The 17001-nt window shown below is 41.5% G+C and overlaps 1 protein-coding gene across 2 annotated transcripts in view; it reads left to right on the top strand.

Annotated features, from left to right (window-relative positions):
- The window catches only part of WDR37 (WD repeat domain 37), a 60466-nt gene that overhangs the window by 20425 nt on the left and 23040 nt on the right, over positions 1-17001 (top strand). For both annotated transcript variants that reach the window (XM_053262816.1, XM_053262817.1), the window contains 5 exons: positions 8894-9029; positions 11368-11439; positions 12633-12677; positions 13717-13793; positions 14943-15180. In XM_053262816.1, coding sequence (XP_053118791.1) covers positions 8894-9029; positions 11368-11439; positions 12633-12677; positions 13717-13793; positions 14943-15180 — 568 coding nt within the window. The remainder of the gene's footprint in view (positions 1-8893; positions 9030-11367; positions 11440-12632; positions 12678-13716; positions 13794-14942; positions 15181-17001) is intronic.

Genomic DNA, 17001 nt, shown 5'->3' with positions numbered 1-17001 from the left:
GAGGAGATGCTGCCAGTCTGTGAAGACAATACTGAGCTAGATAGACCAATGGTCTGACTCAGTATATGGCAGCTTCCTATGTTCCTTCCTATTAAGAAAGGCAAATAGAATGACAGAAGGATGCTTGAAGCAGGGTGTTTCTTTTCTTTTCTTTTTTAAACTGCTTATTAAAATTGTCTAGTTTTACCTGAATCCAAGACTAGGCTTTTTCCAATTTTTTTGATATAGTATTAGAAATCAGGGGTCATCTTAAATTCAGAGTCCTGTGCCTTTTGAGTAAATGCAGGCATAACTCTACTTTTCAAGGGCGTCATCTTAAATTCAGAGTCATCTTCTATTCTGGTAAATATGGTAACATTTTGGCCTGTGAGGAGTTATTTAGGAATAAGTTGTAATTGTGGCCATTGAAACTGAAACAGCTGTTCAGTCAATTTTGTATCAGTTCATATGCAACATTAATATTTTTATTGTGGTCCATTTCCAAATGTGGGGTTACAACTGGGTTAGTCTGTTGAATGCTTAGATCACTAAGCTGGTCCTTTGAAATACCAGTCACATGTTCACTGTAGGGTGTGCCTAGTTCCCTTCATGACAGTTTTCACATTATCTTCTTGCCCGAGACTTTCAGAATCAACTTTTAGATGTCAGCTATGTTCAGAACTAAAGGGAGTACAGAACTTAAATTTATAAGGGTCAGTATCAAATTTCTGTGATTGAATTGCTGATATTCAACTTGGCTGGTAACATTGCCAGTTTATTGGAGGAAAAAAAGGGCCTGCACATTTCTCCCCTCTTTCCTGACTGACTGCCGGAAAGCTAAGGGAAGGCTGATTTTGGTTCTCAGAGAAATGTTTTTTAACTGTGTGGGCCCAAGGCCTCACAGTGTTAAACTGCCCCTGTGGCCCAGGTATACTCCCTTCCTGCCCCCCTGCACTCTTTCGTAGCTCATTCAGGGGGTTGCTTGATGGTGGGAGCCTTCAGCTCTAGGCTGTCCTACCCACCATAATCTCCATCAAGAACAGGCCATGGGTGGGGCAGCCCAGGATGGGTTTTCGCTCAAGCTCCGCCAAACACCCCCCCCCCCGCCCCGTGCCAAAGCCATTTCGTCTGGAAAGACATGCCAAGTAGGCATTTAGAAGGGATTTCAAGCTTAGGGCTGTCTCCCCACCCCTCACTGCTGGGCCTTGAAACACCAAGGTTGCCCCCTCTGCAGCCGGAGATGCTGTGTGGAGCTGCTCCGTTGAGTTAGCAACTGTCTTAACTGCAGCACCTCTCAATTATCAGTCCAAAAATGTGGACCCTTGTTTCTTTTCTTGCCATTTTGATCTGGTGCTGTTCATTCTACAGTTTGTAGTATGATATGCCTGTATACTGTCACGAGGTAGAACAAAATAGTAGTAAAGAAATGAATTCTAGCACAACTGCTTAGTATGTACAATTCTTATGAGAATGTTAATGTGCCACTGAGATGCTTTAATTTGATAATGGATTGTTTGTTCATTTTAGTTTCACCTTTTGTCTTTCTGCATTAATTACCACTGTCAATATGCATGTTGTGGGATGGAAATATATCCCCCTCCATTTTGTATTATTGTATCTCATTAACCCATTAAATATGAGCAGTATATTGTTCACTTTCTGCATAGTCATTAAAATAAGGATGTTTATTTTTAAGTGTGTTTGTTTAAATTGCTGTTCTTTAAAAGCAAGTGCTGAATACTTATCTCTTCTTACTTGCTATGTAGCGTTCAAATTCTTTCCCAGGCAAATCAGGTGGACCTCGCAACTTCAACGTGGGAAGCTGGGAAATATGGGGTGGAGACAACTGGGTAACTGCTTTGCTTCCCAGTGTGCCAATATGCATGCACAGCTAAATGGTAGTGAGCGGTGGAACACGCAGAATCTCATCTTAACTTTTGCTCAGTGGATATCTTATCTGTCAACTGTGACCTCTTGGAGGACCTTGTGCTGCCCTTTGTTAGTCGTTTCCTGTTTGTAGATACTGTAGTAGTATCAGATAGTGTATCTCTAATACCTAGGGAATCAGCAGTTAGAGAGGTGTCTTCCTCAACTCCTTTTCCTATTTCTTTTATCAATGACCATGAGCAAATAAATTCAGTGTTCTGCTGTTGCAGGCAGGCAAGATATAGATCTTCTCTGCACAGGTTCAACACCCATGGAGTGTTATTCCATAAGGCAGGCCTGCTCAACTTTGGCCCTCCTGCAGATGTTGGCCTATAACTCCCATAATCCCTGTCTATGGGCTATTGTGGCTGGGGATTATGGGGGTTGTAGTCCAGTTGGGGTGGGGCCTGAGCAGGCCTGCCATAAGGTGTCAGTGATGTTCCTTCTGTTCTCTCCCCAGGGTATGCACACACACAATTCAGCACACCATGCTGTTTGGGGGAATGGACAATCTGTACTTGTACCCCAGATCTTTGCCTGACCTTCTCCCCCTCCAATTGGTCAAGAAATGAGAGCTCTGAGGGAGCAGGTTGGCTGGGGATGTGAGTGTTGTGGACAGACCTCCCATTCCCCATAGGAATCTGGCATACTGCTTCCAAACAAGAGTTGTGTGTCTGGGGAAATGGTGTGTGTGGGGACATGGAATATCTCGTAGCGATTCCTCTATGGGCACTGTACCTAGGCAGGCAAAGATCATACCCATAGCCTTTGTCTCTTTGGATTCTGCATAAATCTATAGAACATCTAGTTCTCTAGCATCAAAAGTTCTGGAACGTTTTGGAGTACTTTAAAGCCTTTTAAAATATGAGCAGTGCTTTTGTTAAAACAATGTTAGTAAAATAATGGCATCTGTCACTTGGCCTGCAGAAGGAGGGCTTTAAAGTTGTCCTCAACTACCAGCTGAAGGTGCTGATGCTAAAAAAAAACCCCTAAACTTTGTTGGTGCATTGAAAGTCTTATAGGTGCATGTGGATGAAGTTTTTTCAAGTCCTATAATAATTGCTGTATTCCCCCCCCTATATAAAATATCATTACAAGATGGCTAACAAAGTGCAGTGATGGTTTATTTAACATTGTTGACCAGCCAATTGACATGCCCAGATACATTTAAAAAAATGGCCCAGTGCTCTTAAGAGTGTTGCATATTTGCAAATTTCTGGAGTAATTTATAAACAAAAATTACCTTCTTTGGAGATTTCAGAAACTGTCTCACCCTTTCTTTCAAACTCTTAATTCATCCAAAAAATTCTGAATTAGCCCTGGTAATAATATAACATAGTAGGAGCAGCGTCATTAATGCCAGAATCCTAAGAACCATACAACTAACTTTCAGAGCCAGGAAAACTCTTGAACTTGGGTTGCATGAACAGCAGCTGCAGGTCCCTCAGTTCTTCATGAGAAACCTTGTTTGAAGTGAGGGGAATATGCAAAGAAGTTTGTGAAAGACCATAAAAGCTGCTGTTCAGAAAGAGCAAATGTCCAAAACCATCTGGTCTACCAGTATAGGGAAGAGCTTTTTGCTGGCACTCATGTGGGAGCTAAACTTTCAGTTGGCCTTCAGAGCCTTGAACAGAAACAGGAACAAATCTAGTTGTGGGGTGGTTTTAAAAATAAAAAAGATTGACAAGTTAGCCAACCTTTAAGATTGCAGAACAAATTCTTCTTTGGCCAGCTAAATGTGTAATGAAAATAAGTATAAATTGGTTAATGGGGGTGGAAATAAAACATATGCAGAAGTGCAGGTCCTTTTTTGAAATTAAAGTAACTATGAATAACTTGGATTCTGATTTTCCTTGGCCTGAATCAGGACTTGACAAACTCTGGGTGCCTGCTCATCATTGCACCTGTATTTAATTGTGGCACCTAGAGACAGGGCTGTCTGAGCTGAGGGTTCTGAAGTCCAAGAGATTTTGTTTATGCAGTAAACTCTGGTCATTCATAAATCATAGAAGAAACATCTAAAGCCTGAAACACGAGTCGGGCTCCTAAATTCTTGGGCTGGCTCCGAGATGCAAAGGAAATTTGGTTAAGGCCTGGCCTGAATTTCAGAATCAATTTGTAGATAGTTGGAACTGGAATTGTGGTTCAGGCAGTGACGAGGCTGACGGAGAAAATATAAAACCATATGGAGGACGCATTAATGCCCGTCTGGATTAATACAGGCTGACAATGTCCCAGTTTGTGTTAATTGGGATGATGTTTTTCTTTTATTTAACTGAATAAATCCCGTGTAATCTGCTACATTGCTTTTCTTAGTTTTTGCTGTTTTGTAGCCTGGTGGGTGGAAAAATGGTTACACTTAAGATTCAGCCTTATATTTTAGTTCAGAAAATAAGCAGCATATAGATCTTTGTTTATAATAGTCCACATAGGAAAATAAACTAGAAGATTCTGCAGGACTCCTGAACCTGAGTGTGAAATTTGGCAGTGTTCAAAACTTCACAGCAGAGCACACGTGTTAAGCAGAGAACATAATATATGATGAAAAGAACATTATAAAGGCCTGTAATGAAGTTGTCCTTCAAGGAGATTTTGTCACCAAATGCCAAGTAACTGGAACACCCACAGGAATCATTGAGAGAAACCTGTGGCCACTATTTTCATGGTAGATTAAATTGTAATAGTTTCTCCTTGCTTCAGCATGTCAGACTGGACAATTAGCATTACATTGGTACTGTTCTGGGCATTATTCTTAGCTCCATTTGGGGTTTCTGTCCTCTTGGGTTTTGGAAAAAGGAGGTCACTCCTTTGCAAGTCAGGAGATAGTGGGGCTTTGTTTGCAAGCTTTTTGCTTTCATATAAATTGTTGCTCTTAAGCCCAAACTATATTTTATAACACGCACATAATTAGCCCTGGTGTCTTGGGTTTTTTTTAGCAGCCGGGGCTGCAGCAATCTGGATTTGGGACAGTGGTGAGAACAAAGGGTTAAAGGGCAGCTAGTTGCCATCAGAACAGCTACATTCTGAACACACCATTGAGGATGGTGTAGGCTTTAGGGAAGCAGAGAGCCCAGTCTACAGGGTTTTGACCAGGCATAGAGCAACAATTGGAGACGAACCATGCTCGTTCAGCAAGGATTCTCACATGTTCCAAGGCCATGCTTCTGTTCACATTATCTTCATTCATTTGACTTTTTAGTAGTGAGTGAGCTTTCAGAAGTGTTTTTAGCAAGACAAAATAGTAATTTTTACTACAGGAAAATACAGATGCAGAATTCTGTAGAGTAGACTTAGAAGTTACCTAATCCAAAAAACTTAACAAAAATTCCTGGAAGGATGAAAGCACATGTCAGTTTCCAAGAATGGAAATTGTGTAAAGCTCTGCCCTCGAGCTTCTCCTTCTTAGAATTTAAAATGGAAATTAAAGTTTTTTCATGTAATGTAGAATTTAAATTTCTTAGGAAACTAAAGAGATCTTTGTTTGCCTCCTTGAGGTGAGGTGTGGGCCCAAGAGCCTAGTTGGACTTTTCCCCACTTCTTATTAACAGTTGAGAGGTATGCTAGTCCTGTTTCTGTAATTTATTCTACTGTTCCACTTCTCATACATAACTCCATTTTGTTTGAAGACATTTATTAAATCTGACAACTGCATTTTAATATTGCCTTGAAAATTTTATGATTAATTCCACACTGTGGTTCAAATACTAATCTCTATCTAGTTCTGCAAGAATTAACCTGTTTCCTTTTCAATGCATCCATAGTAATTACTGCTTCTACTTGCTTTGAAACAATTCTGCTCATTAACCACCTAATTAAGATTCCATCTAGGTCTCATTTCATCATTATAAAGATTAAAGAGAACCAAAAATGAAATACTTTCACATCCCACACTGTTGCAGGCTTCTCCCAGCCTTTAAATTCCCCATTTTCTCAAAAAAATTAATTTAATCTGGTGATAGAACACCTTGTGTGTGTCACTTTTTAAATCATCAGATGTTACTACGACTTTATTTGTAATGACAGAATTGAATATAATTGAAATATTTTCCTGTGTTTGCTTACAAGACAATACATGTTGCATCCAGGATTTTCGCTTAACCAGGCACTGATTAAGGATTTAATCAGGATATAATTAATCTTGCTTCTAGGATTTGTAATGTTCTTTTAAAAAATAAAAAAATAAAGTTAAGCATACACCTAGTCTCTCTTCAGTGTTGTCACAAAGTATTAGAAGGTCATGAACACTTCCATTTTACACAACTGTATGGAAAAGTGCCCACACCATCTTTTTTGGGGGGAAACACCAATTATGGCTGTGTTCAGGCATAATGTGGAATCAGTGAACCCCAAGTTATGTTTGAGTGTCCAGATGTGCAGCAGACAGACTGTGATTTATTGTTGTTAGTCTGCTATTTCCTGTCTTGCTAGTACTCCCATCACCACGGTTCGGCAGCCTCTGGAGGTGGAACAGCAGCCCTAACTGTGGTTTATCAATGGTCTGTGAATGCAGACATAACACAAAACCACAGTTAGCACAAGCTGGCTTGCAAACCAGCTTCAAACTGTAGTTTCAGAACTTGATTGATTGGCCCCTAACAAAGTACGGTTTGCGTACAGACACAATGCCAAACCATGGTTCCATGTTCTGTCTGAACCCAACCATTGGATCTTGGGTCCATTCTGTACATTATGCAGCAGCAAAACTAGGTTTGCCAGAGAGTGGATTCTTAGCAGGGAGCCCCAACCAGTCCCAACTCAAATGAGTGCACCTGTATCACACATGCTTTCAAATTCATGTTTTTCTTTAGTTTTATGCTGAAGAAAGTATTTTGGGAAGTGGGGGTTTCCCCGCTTCCATTTCCATTCTCTCTTTTCTTAGGATATCTTGTATAGGGCTGTGTCCTATACTAGGATTTTTAAAGTCATGAATTTGCTGATGCAGAATTGCTCCAGTGTCTAAAAGCAAACAGTTGAGTGATTTAACTTTTCTCTGGCACATGCATGTAAATTGAGCAAGTTTGCTTCTGAGACTGCTGTCTCGGAGTGGCTCAGTGTGACTTAATTGGAGGTTAATACACGCATAAATAAAATGGCTGCTATTCTTGACCTGTGTCTTACATGGGAATGGCATACAGACACATTATCATGACTTAACCCTGTAGTCCTCAACCTTTTCAGGCTCTAGAGGTCCACCTTTACCTCAGTTCATGTCCTGGGGCCTCTTTTGCATGTTTTTCCCTCTGTCGGGTGCCAAGCTCTAGTAAGTTGAATGGCCAACAGATGCTCAGTACCATAATTTTCACAAATAAGGAAAAACTGTCATTTCCCCCACAATTTTCACAAAAACACCCCTTTTGATGTGCAAGGCTGCAGATGTAGTAGAATCAGCGCCTAGCCTCTCCCCATCAATCTGCAGTGTGCCACACTTTGTCTTGCCTGTCAAACTCTTTCACCAGCACTACCGCTGCCCCTCTGTCGCCAGCAATCCCTCAGGCCTGAGCACCAAATTCTCCTCCATCTAAACCTCTTCCTGCATTTGTCACTAAGTGCCCTCCAAAATCCTCTTGCATGTCAAAATGGCTGTGTCCCCTGCTCTGCCCAGCTCTCGGCCAGACTGTATGACTCTGTTGTCCAGTGCTCACTTTCCACTGGCTGCCACAATCCATTCTGCACCTTCTCCCTTGGTGCAGACACCAGCAAAATGCAAATGCCACGCTCCTTGAAAGCTGCCCTGTGCATTTAAATAGAGTGTGGGGAGGCTGATGCTGTGGCATGCATAGCAGCACTTGGCAGACCAGCCTCATTACCCCAAGAGCATTGCTTCCTAGTACTGAAGATGGTTCAACAACTTGTGTGGAATATGATAGGGTTGCTGCTGCAGACCATATCAAGGACCCCAAAGCCCCTGGGCCTTACATTTGACAAGCAATCTTGCATACTTTCTCTGTGCTCTTTGTTTTTCTCCCTCTCTCTTTCTCTTTCTATGTATTTTTATGAGAGAGAGAAGATTGGTGTTGCTGCTGCAGATAGAATTAATCAGTTGAGGACAAATGATTTAATGTCAGGAATGGACTTCAGTTGGTTGTTCATTACCCAGCACAGCAACTATTTTTTACCTTGCTCTCCTCTCTTTCACCTAATGCCCCAACATTTACCTAAATTAGTGCACTGCTAGGGAGAGAGGACCATTGCTTTAGAATGTAGCTCCTGTATTATTTTTTGTAGTTTCAAGGCCCTCTGCCCACAAGGGGAATTTTTAAGTGTTAATTGTTGCTCTGTGGTTTTTGTTTTTTTTAAATGTGTAGCAACTGAAACACAAAGTTTGCCTAACTTTTCCCCAAAGGCATTTTAATCAGAGCAGGCAAGTAAAATGATCCACTTAAGCGCTCATTGGTTTGTTTGTTTTTTAAATTTTTCTCTTGTGTTTTCTTCTTTGTTTTTTGTGCTATTTCTTGGAAAGAATGTTTCATTGTCATGCAAAAGGAACTGGCCTTTGCTTCCAGGTTAATTGTTACTACTTGTGCACCTTTTGAGCTAGTTTAATTTTTTTTGCCAAAGCAAATGGCTCCAAGCTTTGGATTTTTATGCAACTTTCTTCCCCTACCCCACCCATTTTGGCCAGCTGTAATAAACAGACTTTGTTTGGCACATGCAATACACTTTAGACAGAAAAAAAAAAGCAAAGTGTTCCTCAGATTATGCCCACCTGTTTATCAGGAAAAAGGAAGGGAAAATCTGAGCGTTGCATTATGACCTCCTAAAATGCATATATGGGGCCAAATTCTGCTCTGGTGCAAACAATATAGTGTCCTGACTTGACACAGGACAAATTTGGTCCCACCATTTTAAGGAGAAAACATCCTACAGCTTATGCATCCATAGACTGTGCTACAGTTTAAGTGTTTTGATATTGTGTATGTTCGGGGGGTGGCAGTGAGCAGCTCTGTGTGTTTACTTGTCTCTCATAGCTGCCTTTTGTTCTCTTTAGATTGTATCCAGTTTCAAAACTACAACATCCAGAGCAATCTGCCAGCTGGTGAAAGAGTATATTGGTCATCGGGATGGGATTTGGGATGTTAGTGTCACAAAATCTCAGCCAGTGGTGCTGGGGACTGCATCTGCTGGTAATATTCTTGTCTTTGCGATTTATCATGTCTGGTTTTAGGGGTCATACCTAGATCAGCCCATGAATGGTATCTGACTCTGTCCCCACTTTCTGGCTCTTAACCAGGGATCCACAAATTTAGGCTCAGCTCACTAGCCAGCCATTATTTGTGGTTGCCATTGATCACCTCGCTTCCTTTTAGAGCTTTTTCTGGCACCCAGTTAGAGGGCTTAGGAGAGAAGGGTTTTTCCTGACACTTGCGCTGAGATATGGAGATAGTAAGAAATAGTGGGAGACCCCTCCTATCTCTCAGAAAGGATTCCTGCTGCTTCAAACCTTCTTAAAAATGGCAGTGGAGATGAGGCCTCCAGGGAGGAGATCTGTGTGGTGCTGGGCATCCTGCTTTCAAGAGGATTGGGAGTATTCGCCACTGACAGGTGGATTGCCTGCCCCTAGCCCTCTCACTAAGCCACCTTATGGCACAGCAGAGAAATAACTTGCTTAGTGAGCAAGAGGTCGCCAGTTCGAATCCCCGCTGGTATGTTTCCCAGGCTATGGGAAACACTTATATGGGCAGCAGTGATATAGGAAGATGCTGAAAGGCATCATCTCAAACTGTGTGGGACATGGCAATGGCAAACCCCTCTTGTATTCTACTAAAGACAACCACAGGGCTCTGTGGTCGCCAGGAGTCGACACTGACTCAACAATGCAACTTTACTTTCGTCCTGTCACTACTAGCTGGGAAATGGAACAGCCTCTCACTTTTTGCTAGGAGTGCCTGTCAGACTCTTCAAGTCTGTGAAGGGCTAGATCTTCCCAGCCAGACAATTTGAGGATGTTATGGCAACATCACAGAGGGTGTTTGTATATGTATATGCACTCTAGGTTCTAAGCAGCTTGGCTGTGGAGATTGCAGTTCTCCAGGCTGAAGAAGTTGGTTGCTGTGGCACTGAACATTTGCAGCCCATTTTAACACTTCCTTATTTTATGCATCCAGGCTTAGGTATGACAAGCTTGCGTGTGCGTTCATTATGATTTTGATCTTGGAATCTGTGTCACAGTCATTCTCCCTGGTTTCAACCATGCCCTTGAAAGCATGGCTTTAACTGATGATAATTTAGCCCACACTTTGTTTAACTTTGGATTTATATTTCCCCACCTAAATAGAAACTGTTCTTTGTCTGCTAGCTAGATAGGCTGGAACACCAAGCACTTTTATTTGGTTGGGTTCAAATTTAGGTACCTAACTAGAACTATCCATTCTTTCCTTAAGTATCCATGGCTCTTTTTGATCAAGTTTACTGCTTTCTCTGCTAAATACGATTGCAATTTAGGTAATTTAATCAGTTTTTCCTCTTAAGCTGCAGTTTCAGGAAACTGGCTTCTTAACTGTTGAGGGAAAATGGTGTTAGATAAATTATAGTATTTAAGCCGGAACTCAAATCTCAGGTTTCTATTGCATTCTTTTCCTGATCTTTCCTTTTGGGTTCTTTCGTCTCCATCTGTCTCGGACTGTCTTCCTAATGACCTAAAATACGATAGAACGAATACTTGAATATCTATGACAAAAATTCCTCTGAGCCTTAAATCAAGCCATTTCTATTGCTGAAAGACTTCCTTATAAGGACACTTTTTGTATTTGGGCTAATGGCAATCCCACAGAGTCTGAATTATGCTGGCAGCTGTTTAAGGTAGGGGGCCCTCAGCTTTTGTATATAAGAACCGTTTAGCTCCCCCCGCCCTTTAATGAATGAGAGGTTTTCCGCTCTGTTTTGTAATGAGAAAGGGGTCTGAGATATATTAGTGCCATCTACTGGATATCAGAGAAAGCCAGGAGCACAAGATTCAGAGAAATTTGAAACCAAAACTTGGCTGAGTATGGCTTACTTCTTCACCAGCATCTCACTGATTGTCAGAATCCACTAAGACTGGTTTAGATGCATGTGTTTACTTGATCACTGCAGAATAAAGTGCTGTGTTGCATGTGTGAATGAGCCGTCATATCGTGAACCCATATAATTCAATGCTTTTCAGAGTAGTTCATTCACATTCACCTGTGAATAACGAAGAGATAAGAAATCAGGTGGCAGGCATGAATGTGTGAATCACCACTAATCATGCACCACTGAGGTTTCCTTAGCAGCAAGAACAAGTGTTAACACTTGCTTTGATCTTTGTACTTAAAAATCTATGAACTGTGCTTTGTTTTGGTGGCAAAATCAGCATAAGTTGGCTACTCCTGTTCTAGCTAGTGATATTTTTCATTGTGAGATACTGTCTTAAAGTGTGCAAGCTAAACCATGTTCTTCTCTTGAAATGTACTTTTTATTTTTCTATCTGTTTAATGCTCTTAGATCACACTGCTTTGCTGTGGAGCATAGAAACAGGGAAGTGCCTTGTCAAATATGTTGGACATGCTGGATCAGGTGAGAACAGAGAATGTCAGGGGGGGAGGAAATGTATGCAGGATATCTTTCTATAAAGCCTTTATTTTAAAATCCTTGAGCAGACTTTGGAAAGCTTCCTTTGGTATGCAAATCACACTTTTCTCCAATGGATTGAGTAAAGGGAGAAAGCATTATAAAACTTTATACAGGCAAACCTTGCCATTCATGGATCCGATATCCCCGATTCCATGGATCCACAGTTGAGTAATTGACACTCGACCTTGGCATATGTGGGAGGGGGTGAATGTTAACAAAAGGTTTCACATATCTGCAGGTTCAGGGTGGCCAGAAATGACCCCTGAGGTCATTTTGGGCCACCATTTTGAGGAGAGAAGCCAAATCATGAATCATTTGGTTAATTTTTTTTAACCTGTGATTTTTCATGCAAAAATGCCTGATTTGGGACTTTGGCAGTGCTGTACACCTGGAGACCTGTGAAGCATGGTAGTACACTTGTTTCTTCTTCTTCAGTTTTTAGGACCCTTTTCCATCACTTTTTGTCATTTTTGGGGCCTCCAGGAACCTAACCCCTGAGTCCCATTGTCTCAGTGACTTGTTATCTACAGTTGTAGTGGAGAATGGAACCCCCATGAACAACCGGGTTCACCTGTATATGGCATCTGTAAAGTGAGCAGAAAAGAAATACCAAAATATAACCATTTTATTGCTACAAGGGCTTCCAAATTCTGGCCTGTACCACTTCACACTGCAGACAAGGTATTTTTTTTTAAATGTTCCCCCTTGTAAGAAGCTCACAACTTGTAGAGAGGTAGCAATTTTTGTGCCTGATGTGCTAGTACAACTACATGCAGGAATGCTGTGTGGTTTATATGGAGTAGCATCCCCCCTTCCCCCACCATTATAGTCTGAAGTGGTACAGTCTTCATTATGGTACAGAATACATTATGTATTGTGCTACTGCAGAATACATAATGAGAGAATGACCCTCATTGAATCAGGCAAACACTTCCCCCGCCCCCCTGCTGCTGGCTTGTGCTTGTTGAGAGACTTTGCTCAGCACTATCCACACGCCACTGCACAGATCTCCTATCACATTTCAAGGATAGGTGTGCCACACACAGTTCAGTTGCATGTCAACTCTGTAGAAATTGTTGGTGTCTGTAGAATTGTTGGTTTAATAATTGTGTTCTGTGTTTTTGTTTTTAACACAGTAAATTCCATAAAGTTTCATCCGACGGAACAAGTGGGTCTTACAGGTATGTAAATATTTTAAGTTGTGAGCTTAAGCAGTGTTTCCTGAGCTTGTAAGACCCAGAAGAATATCAACAGTGCCCTGTAATTCATATATAAACATACATAGCAAATAGCCACTCTTCAAAGAATAAATCTCTATGCTTTTATATTATCTATAGATCTGAATGTGTTGTTTGACGTTCACCTAAGGGGTTAAAAGCTAAATATGTATCGTTTCTTCCCCAGCAGCAATACAAGGACAATTCTCCTTCTCCCCCTGTCCCCCAGTTCCTTTTTTCCCCATGGGCGGCGGGGTGTGTGTGTGCTTATCCTCTGTCACACCTGCAAGCCTGAACCAAGTGATACCCAGCATATGCGAGTTACATTTGCTGTCACAATAAATCTTAGACTATAAAGTAGGAAGAGGCGGCAAGGAAACATTTGGTGTGGGGGAAGGACCGTAGATGGAATATCTTGGAATATGTGTGGTGTTAGCAATAGTTACTAAAGCTGTTTGTGTATCACTTGTACAGCTGCCTTGACCAGGATGGGGTCATGCATCGGTGGCAGAGCATCTGCTTTGCATGAAGAAGGTCCCAGGTTCAATCCTTAGCATCTCCAGGTCGGGCTGGGAAATAATCCTGCCTGAAACCTTAGAGAGCACCACTGCCAGTCAGTGTAGATGATGCTGAACTAGATGGGCCAGTGGTCTGACTTGGTATAAGGCAACGGTCCATGTGGCTAAATCCGATTTCCCCTTAAGCTGTCCTTCAGACTGTTTAATATATAGGTATGCATATGTCTACATTATACGTTGGAAATATATTTTATCCATGGAAAAGGAATACTTTTGTTTGTCTTAAAAATAGCTCTCTTAACACATGTGACATAATTGAGCCGTTTGACTTCACCGAATTAAACATTGTGAAGTCCCCATATAATGAGGTGATTTTCGATGGAAGCTGAATTTTTAACACCCTCTTTAATAATGTTGGTTGTTTAGAAATGAAGTGAAAATGCAACTGTTTCTGTTTCTCGTTTGTCTCTTAATTTGCTCTGCAGCATCAGGAGACCAGACAGCTCATATCTGGAGGTATATGGTACAGTTGCCCACACCTCAGCCTACCACAGACAGCAATGTGAGTGTTGAACTCTGGAGTGCGATGCTGGGTACTAAAGGTTTATGTTTTTCCTGTTTTTTACAATTACAAAGATCTGCTGACTTATTTGAGAAAATGATCATAAGTGGCGCAGTGGTAAAATGAGCCCCTGGTGGCGCAGTGGTAAAACTGCCGCCCTGTAACCAGAAGGTTACAAGTTCGATCCTGACCAGGGGCTCAAGGTTGACTCAGCCTTCCATCCTTCCGAGGTCGGTAAAATGAGTACCCAGAATGTTGGGGGCAATATGCTAAAAATCATTGTAAACCGCTTAGAGAGCTCCGGCTATAGAGCGGTATATAAATGTAAGTGCTATTGCTATTGCTATTGCTATTTGTGATCATTTTTACCACATGGTTTCTTATTGGCAAGATCATTTTTAATTACTGCTTCACAGTATGACCTAGATATGGGCATCCACAAATCCAGCTCACCAGTAGCAAATGCACCCCAGCCCTTTGGCAAGCAGGACACCTAGCACCACACAGATCTCTTTCCCAGAGGTTTCATTTCCACTGCCGTTTTTGAGAAAGCAAGAAGCAGAAAGTAAGAAATCGCTTTTGAACAGTAGGAGTCTATTTCTTATCCTCTTTGTACCCTGGAGAAAATGAGAGAAGACTCGCTTCTCCCCTAAGCCCTCTGATTGTGTGCCAGAGAAGAAACTGAGGGAAGAGAGGAGATTGGTGATAACCACAAATAATGGCTTGTGGACCCTGCTTAGATGCAATTTTGGCATGAAATCCATCAGTTGAAACTGTATTTCTGCTAAGATGACAGCTGTCGGTAGCGCAGGTGGAAGTGATCAGTCTGTTTTTGCTCATTCATCTGAAACTCAAGACTAAGAAGATTTAAAGTGGAACCTGTGGAAGCTTGTTCTCTTGTGACCATACCAATGTAGACCCAATATATCCCTCCCCCACCCTCAATATCCCACTCACTCCAGCTCTTCTCTCTCTTTCACTGTTTGTCTTGGTCATTATAATAATGATGGGAATCCAAATAGCAGGAAGCCTTCATGCCTGCAATAGATAATCTATTAAGGATCATTTTAAGGATCAGTACTGAATGTGCTGGAAGCCATGTTCAACTTGGAAGATTTAATGCATATTTAATGTTCTCAAAATTAACAGCAAATGTCTGGAGAAGATGAAGTTGAGTTCTCGGATAAAGATGAAGCTGATGGAGATGGAGATGTTTCCAGTGATTGTCCCACCATCCGGGCTCCCTTAACCTCCCTAAAAAGCCACCAAGGTGTTGTCATAGCAGCTGACTGGCTCGTTGGAGGGAAGCAAGCTGTGACGGCGTCATGGGATAGGACTGCAAACCTGTATGATGTGGAGACATCTGAGCTTGTGCACTCACTGACAGGTACCTCTTCATACGAAAGTTTCATCTTTGATATTTTACTTATGCTGTTTGCTACTTCCAGGCAAACAGTGTTTTGTGGAGTTTAGAAATCCACACTTTTTATTTGCTGGGGGAAGCAAGGAAATGTAAACCCCATAGTTGATTATGATTGTGTGCATGTGTCTTATTCTGCTGCCTTTGTCAGTCTATGGCAAATGTACTGTAAAGGAGTGGAAGGTGGGGTGGGGGATGGTTCTTTACACTGTTTCGTTTATTTGAAAGACTCAGGGCAGTATACGATCTGAAAATAAAATCCCTAGGGGAAGATAGAATATTTGTGTGTTATCTTTTTACAAAGCGGCGACGTCGTATCCTTGATCAGGCAGTTTTGCTACCTTCAGTAACTGTGAGATGTTAGATAGAAGTGGACAATTGATACATGACTTCTTCTGAATATGTACTTTTAAAAACTTGAGTGTGTTGTTGCAAAGCATGACTCAAAATAGCCATGGTGCCCATGTGGCTTTCTTAAAAAGTTTGCATACTTGATGACAGTGTCCATGGCCAAGTGTCAAGATTTCCTCAATGATACATTAAAAATACCAAATGTGTGATGCCAGCATGATGGCTGGGCTCGTTTTGCCTTATGAAGAGCTCTCTAGAAATTGGTTCAGTTTAAAAACTAAAAACAAAAAAATAAGGTATGGCCACTTAAACTGTTTTAAAAATGCAATATTTATCCTGTGTTTTAGGACAGTATTCTCCCAAGTTGGCTAACAAATCTAAAAGAATGAAAAACAGCATAATTAAAACATAATTATAAAACATTAAAACCAGACAACAGCAGATCTAATATGTCAGTTTAAAAGTCAGGTGGCTAAAAGGCTTCTGGAAGGGAGAGGTGTGTCTATAAAGCACCCCTAAAACAGGGAGGGGGGGATTTGATTAATCTTCCCAGGGAATGAGTTTCAGATCTAAGAGTGACCACAAAAAAGGCTCCTTTTCCAGATAGCCATCAGCTGGATTAAAGGCAGGCCAGATAACAGGGCCTGAGATGTTGCTTGTACCAGGAACCCCCCACCAGGGTTCTGGTAGGCTCACATGAGGATAGGTGGTTCTTAAGGTTACACAGTCCCAGACTGTGCAGGGCTTTAAAGAGCAACACCAACTGGTTAAACTTAGCCAGCAATGAACTGATAGCTAATACAACTAGTTTTCAACTGCGTGATTAAGCCAGCTAGTGCCCATCAATGTCTTGTGACCCCAATCTCTACCACCTTAAGATTTCATTAAAAGCAGACATAGAACACATTATAGCAATCTATTCTGGATGTGACCAGTGCTCAAGCAATCGGGGCCACATTTTGCACTTTCTCTTAGGATCACCAGGGCAACAACTTTTCTTCCAAAACTACAAGGGGAATGGGTTGTTGAGGAGGAAACAAGCATTCAAGTGCAAAAGACAACTTTCTTTCGGAGTGACTTGGTTCATTTCCAGTATTTAACAAATTCCTGCCCTGGTATGACACTTTCATCAGGTTAAATAGGATTGTGTTTGGATTTCACAGGACTTTGCCCTGTAGTAGTGTGGAAATATCTAGGTTGCTCTTTCTAAACAGTTGCTTGAGTGTAGGCACTGGCATGCTAGACATGTGCTGCTGTTCTGTCTGCCATTGGCATGCTATAATTTGATAGTTGTGAATTAATGTGCAGGAGGTTAAATTACAGTGTGAAGTATCAAATGTAGAGAGATGAATGAGATAACCTTTAGGTCCTTGCAGCCCTGTGATTTTGCAGTCCAAAGAATACTAACGTTCTAGATCAGACCACACTAAACAGCCA

The sequence above is a fragment of the Hemicordylus capensis genome, chromosome 6 (genome assembly GCF_027244095.1).
Source record: "Hemicordylus capensis ecotype Gifberg chromosome 6, rHemCap1.1.pri, whole genome shotgun sequence".
NCBI lineage: Eukaryota > Metazoa > Chordata > Lepidosauria > Squamata > Cordylidae > Hemicordylus > Hemicordylus capensis.
This window is presented reverse-complemented; position numbering and strand designations above follow the sequence as displayed.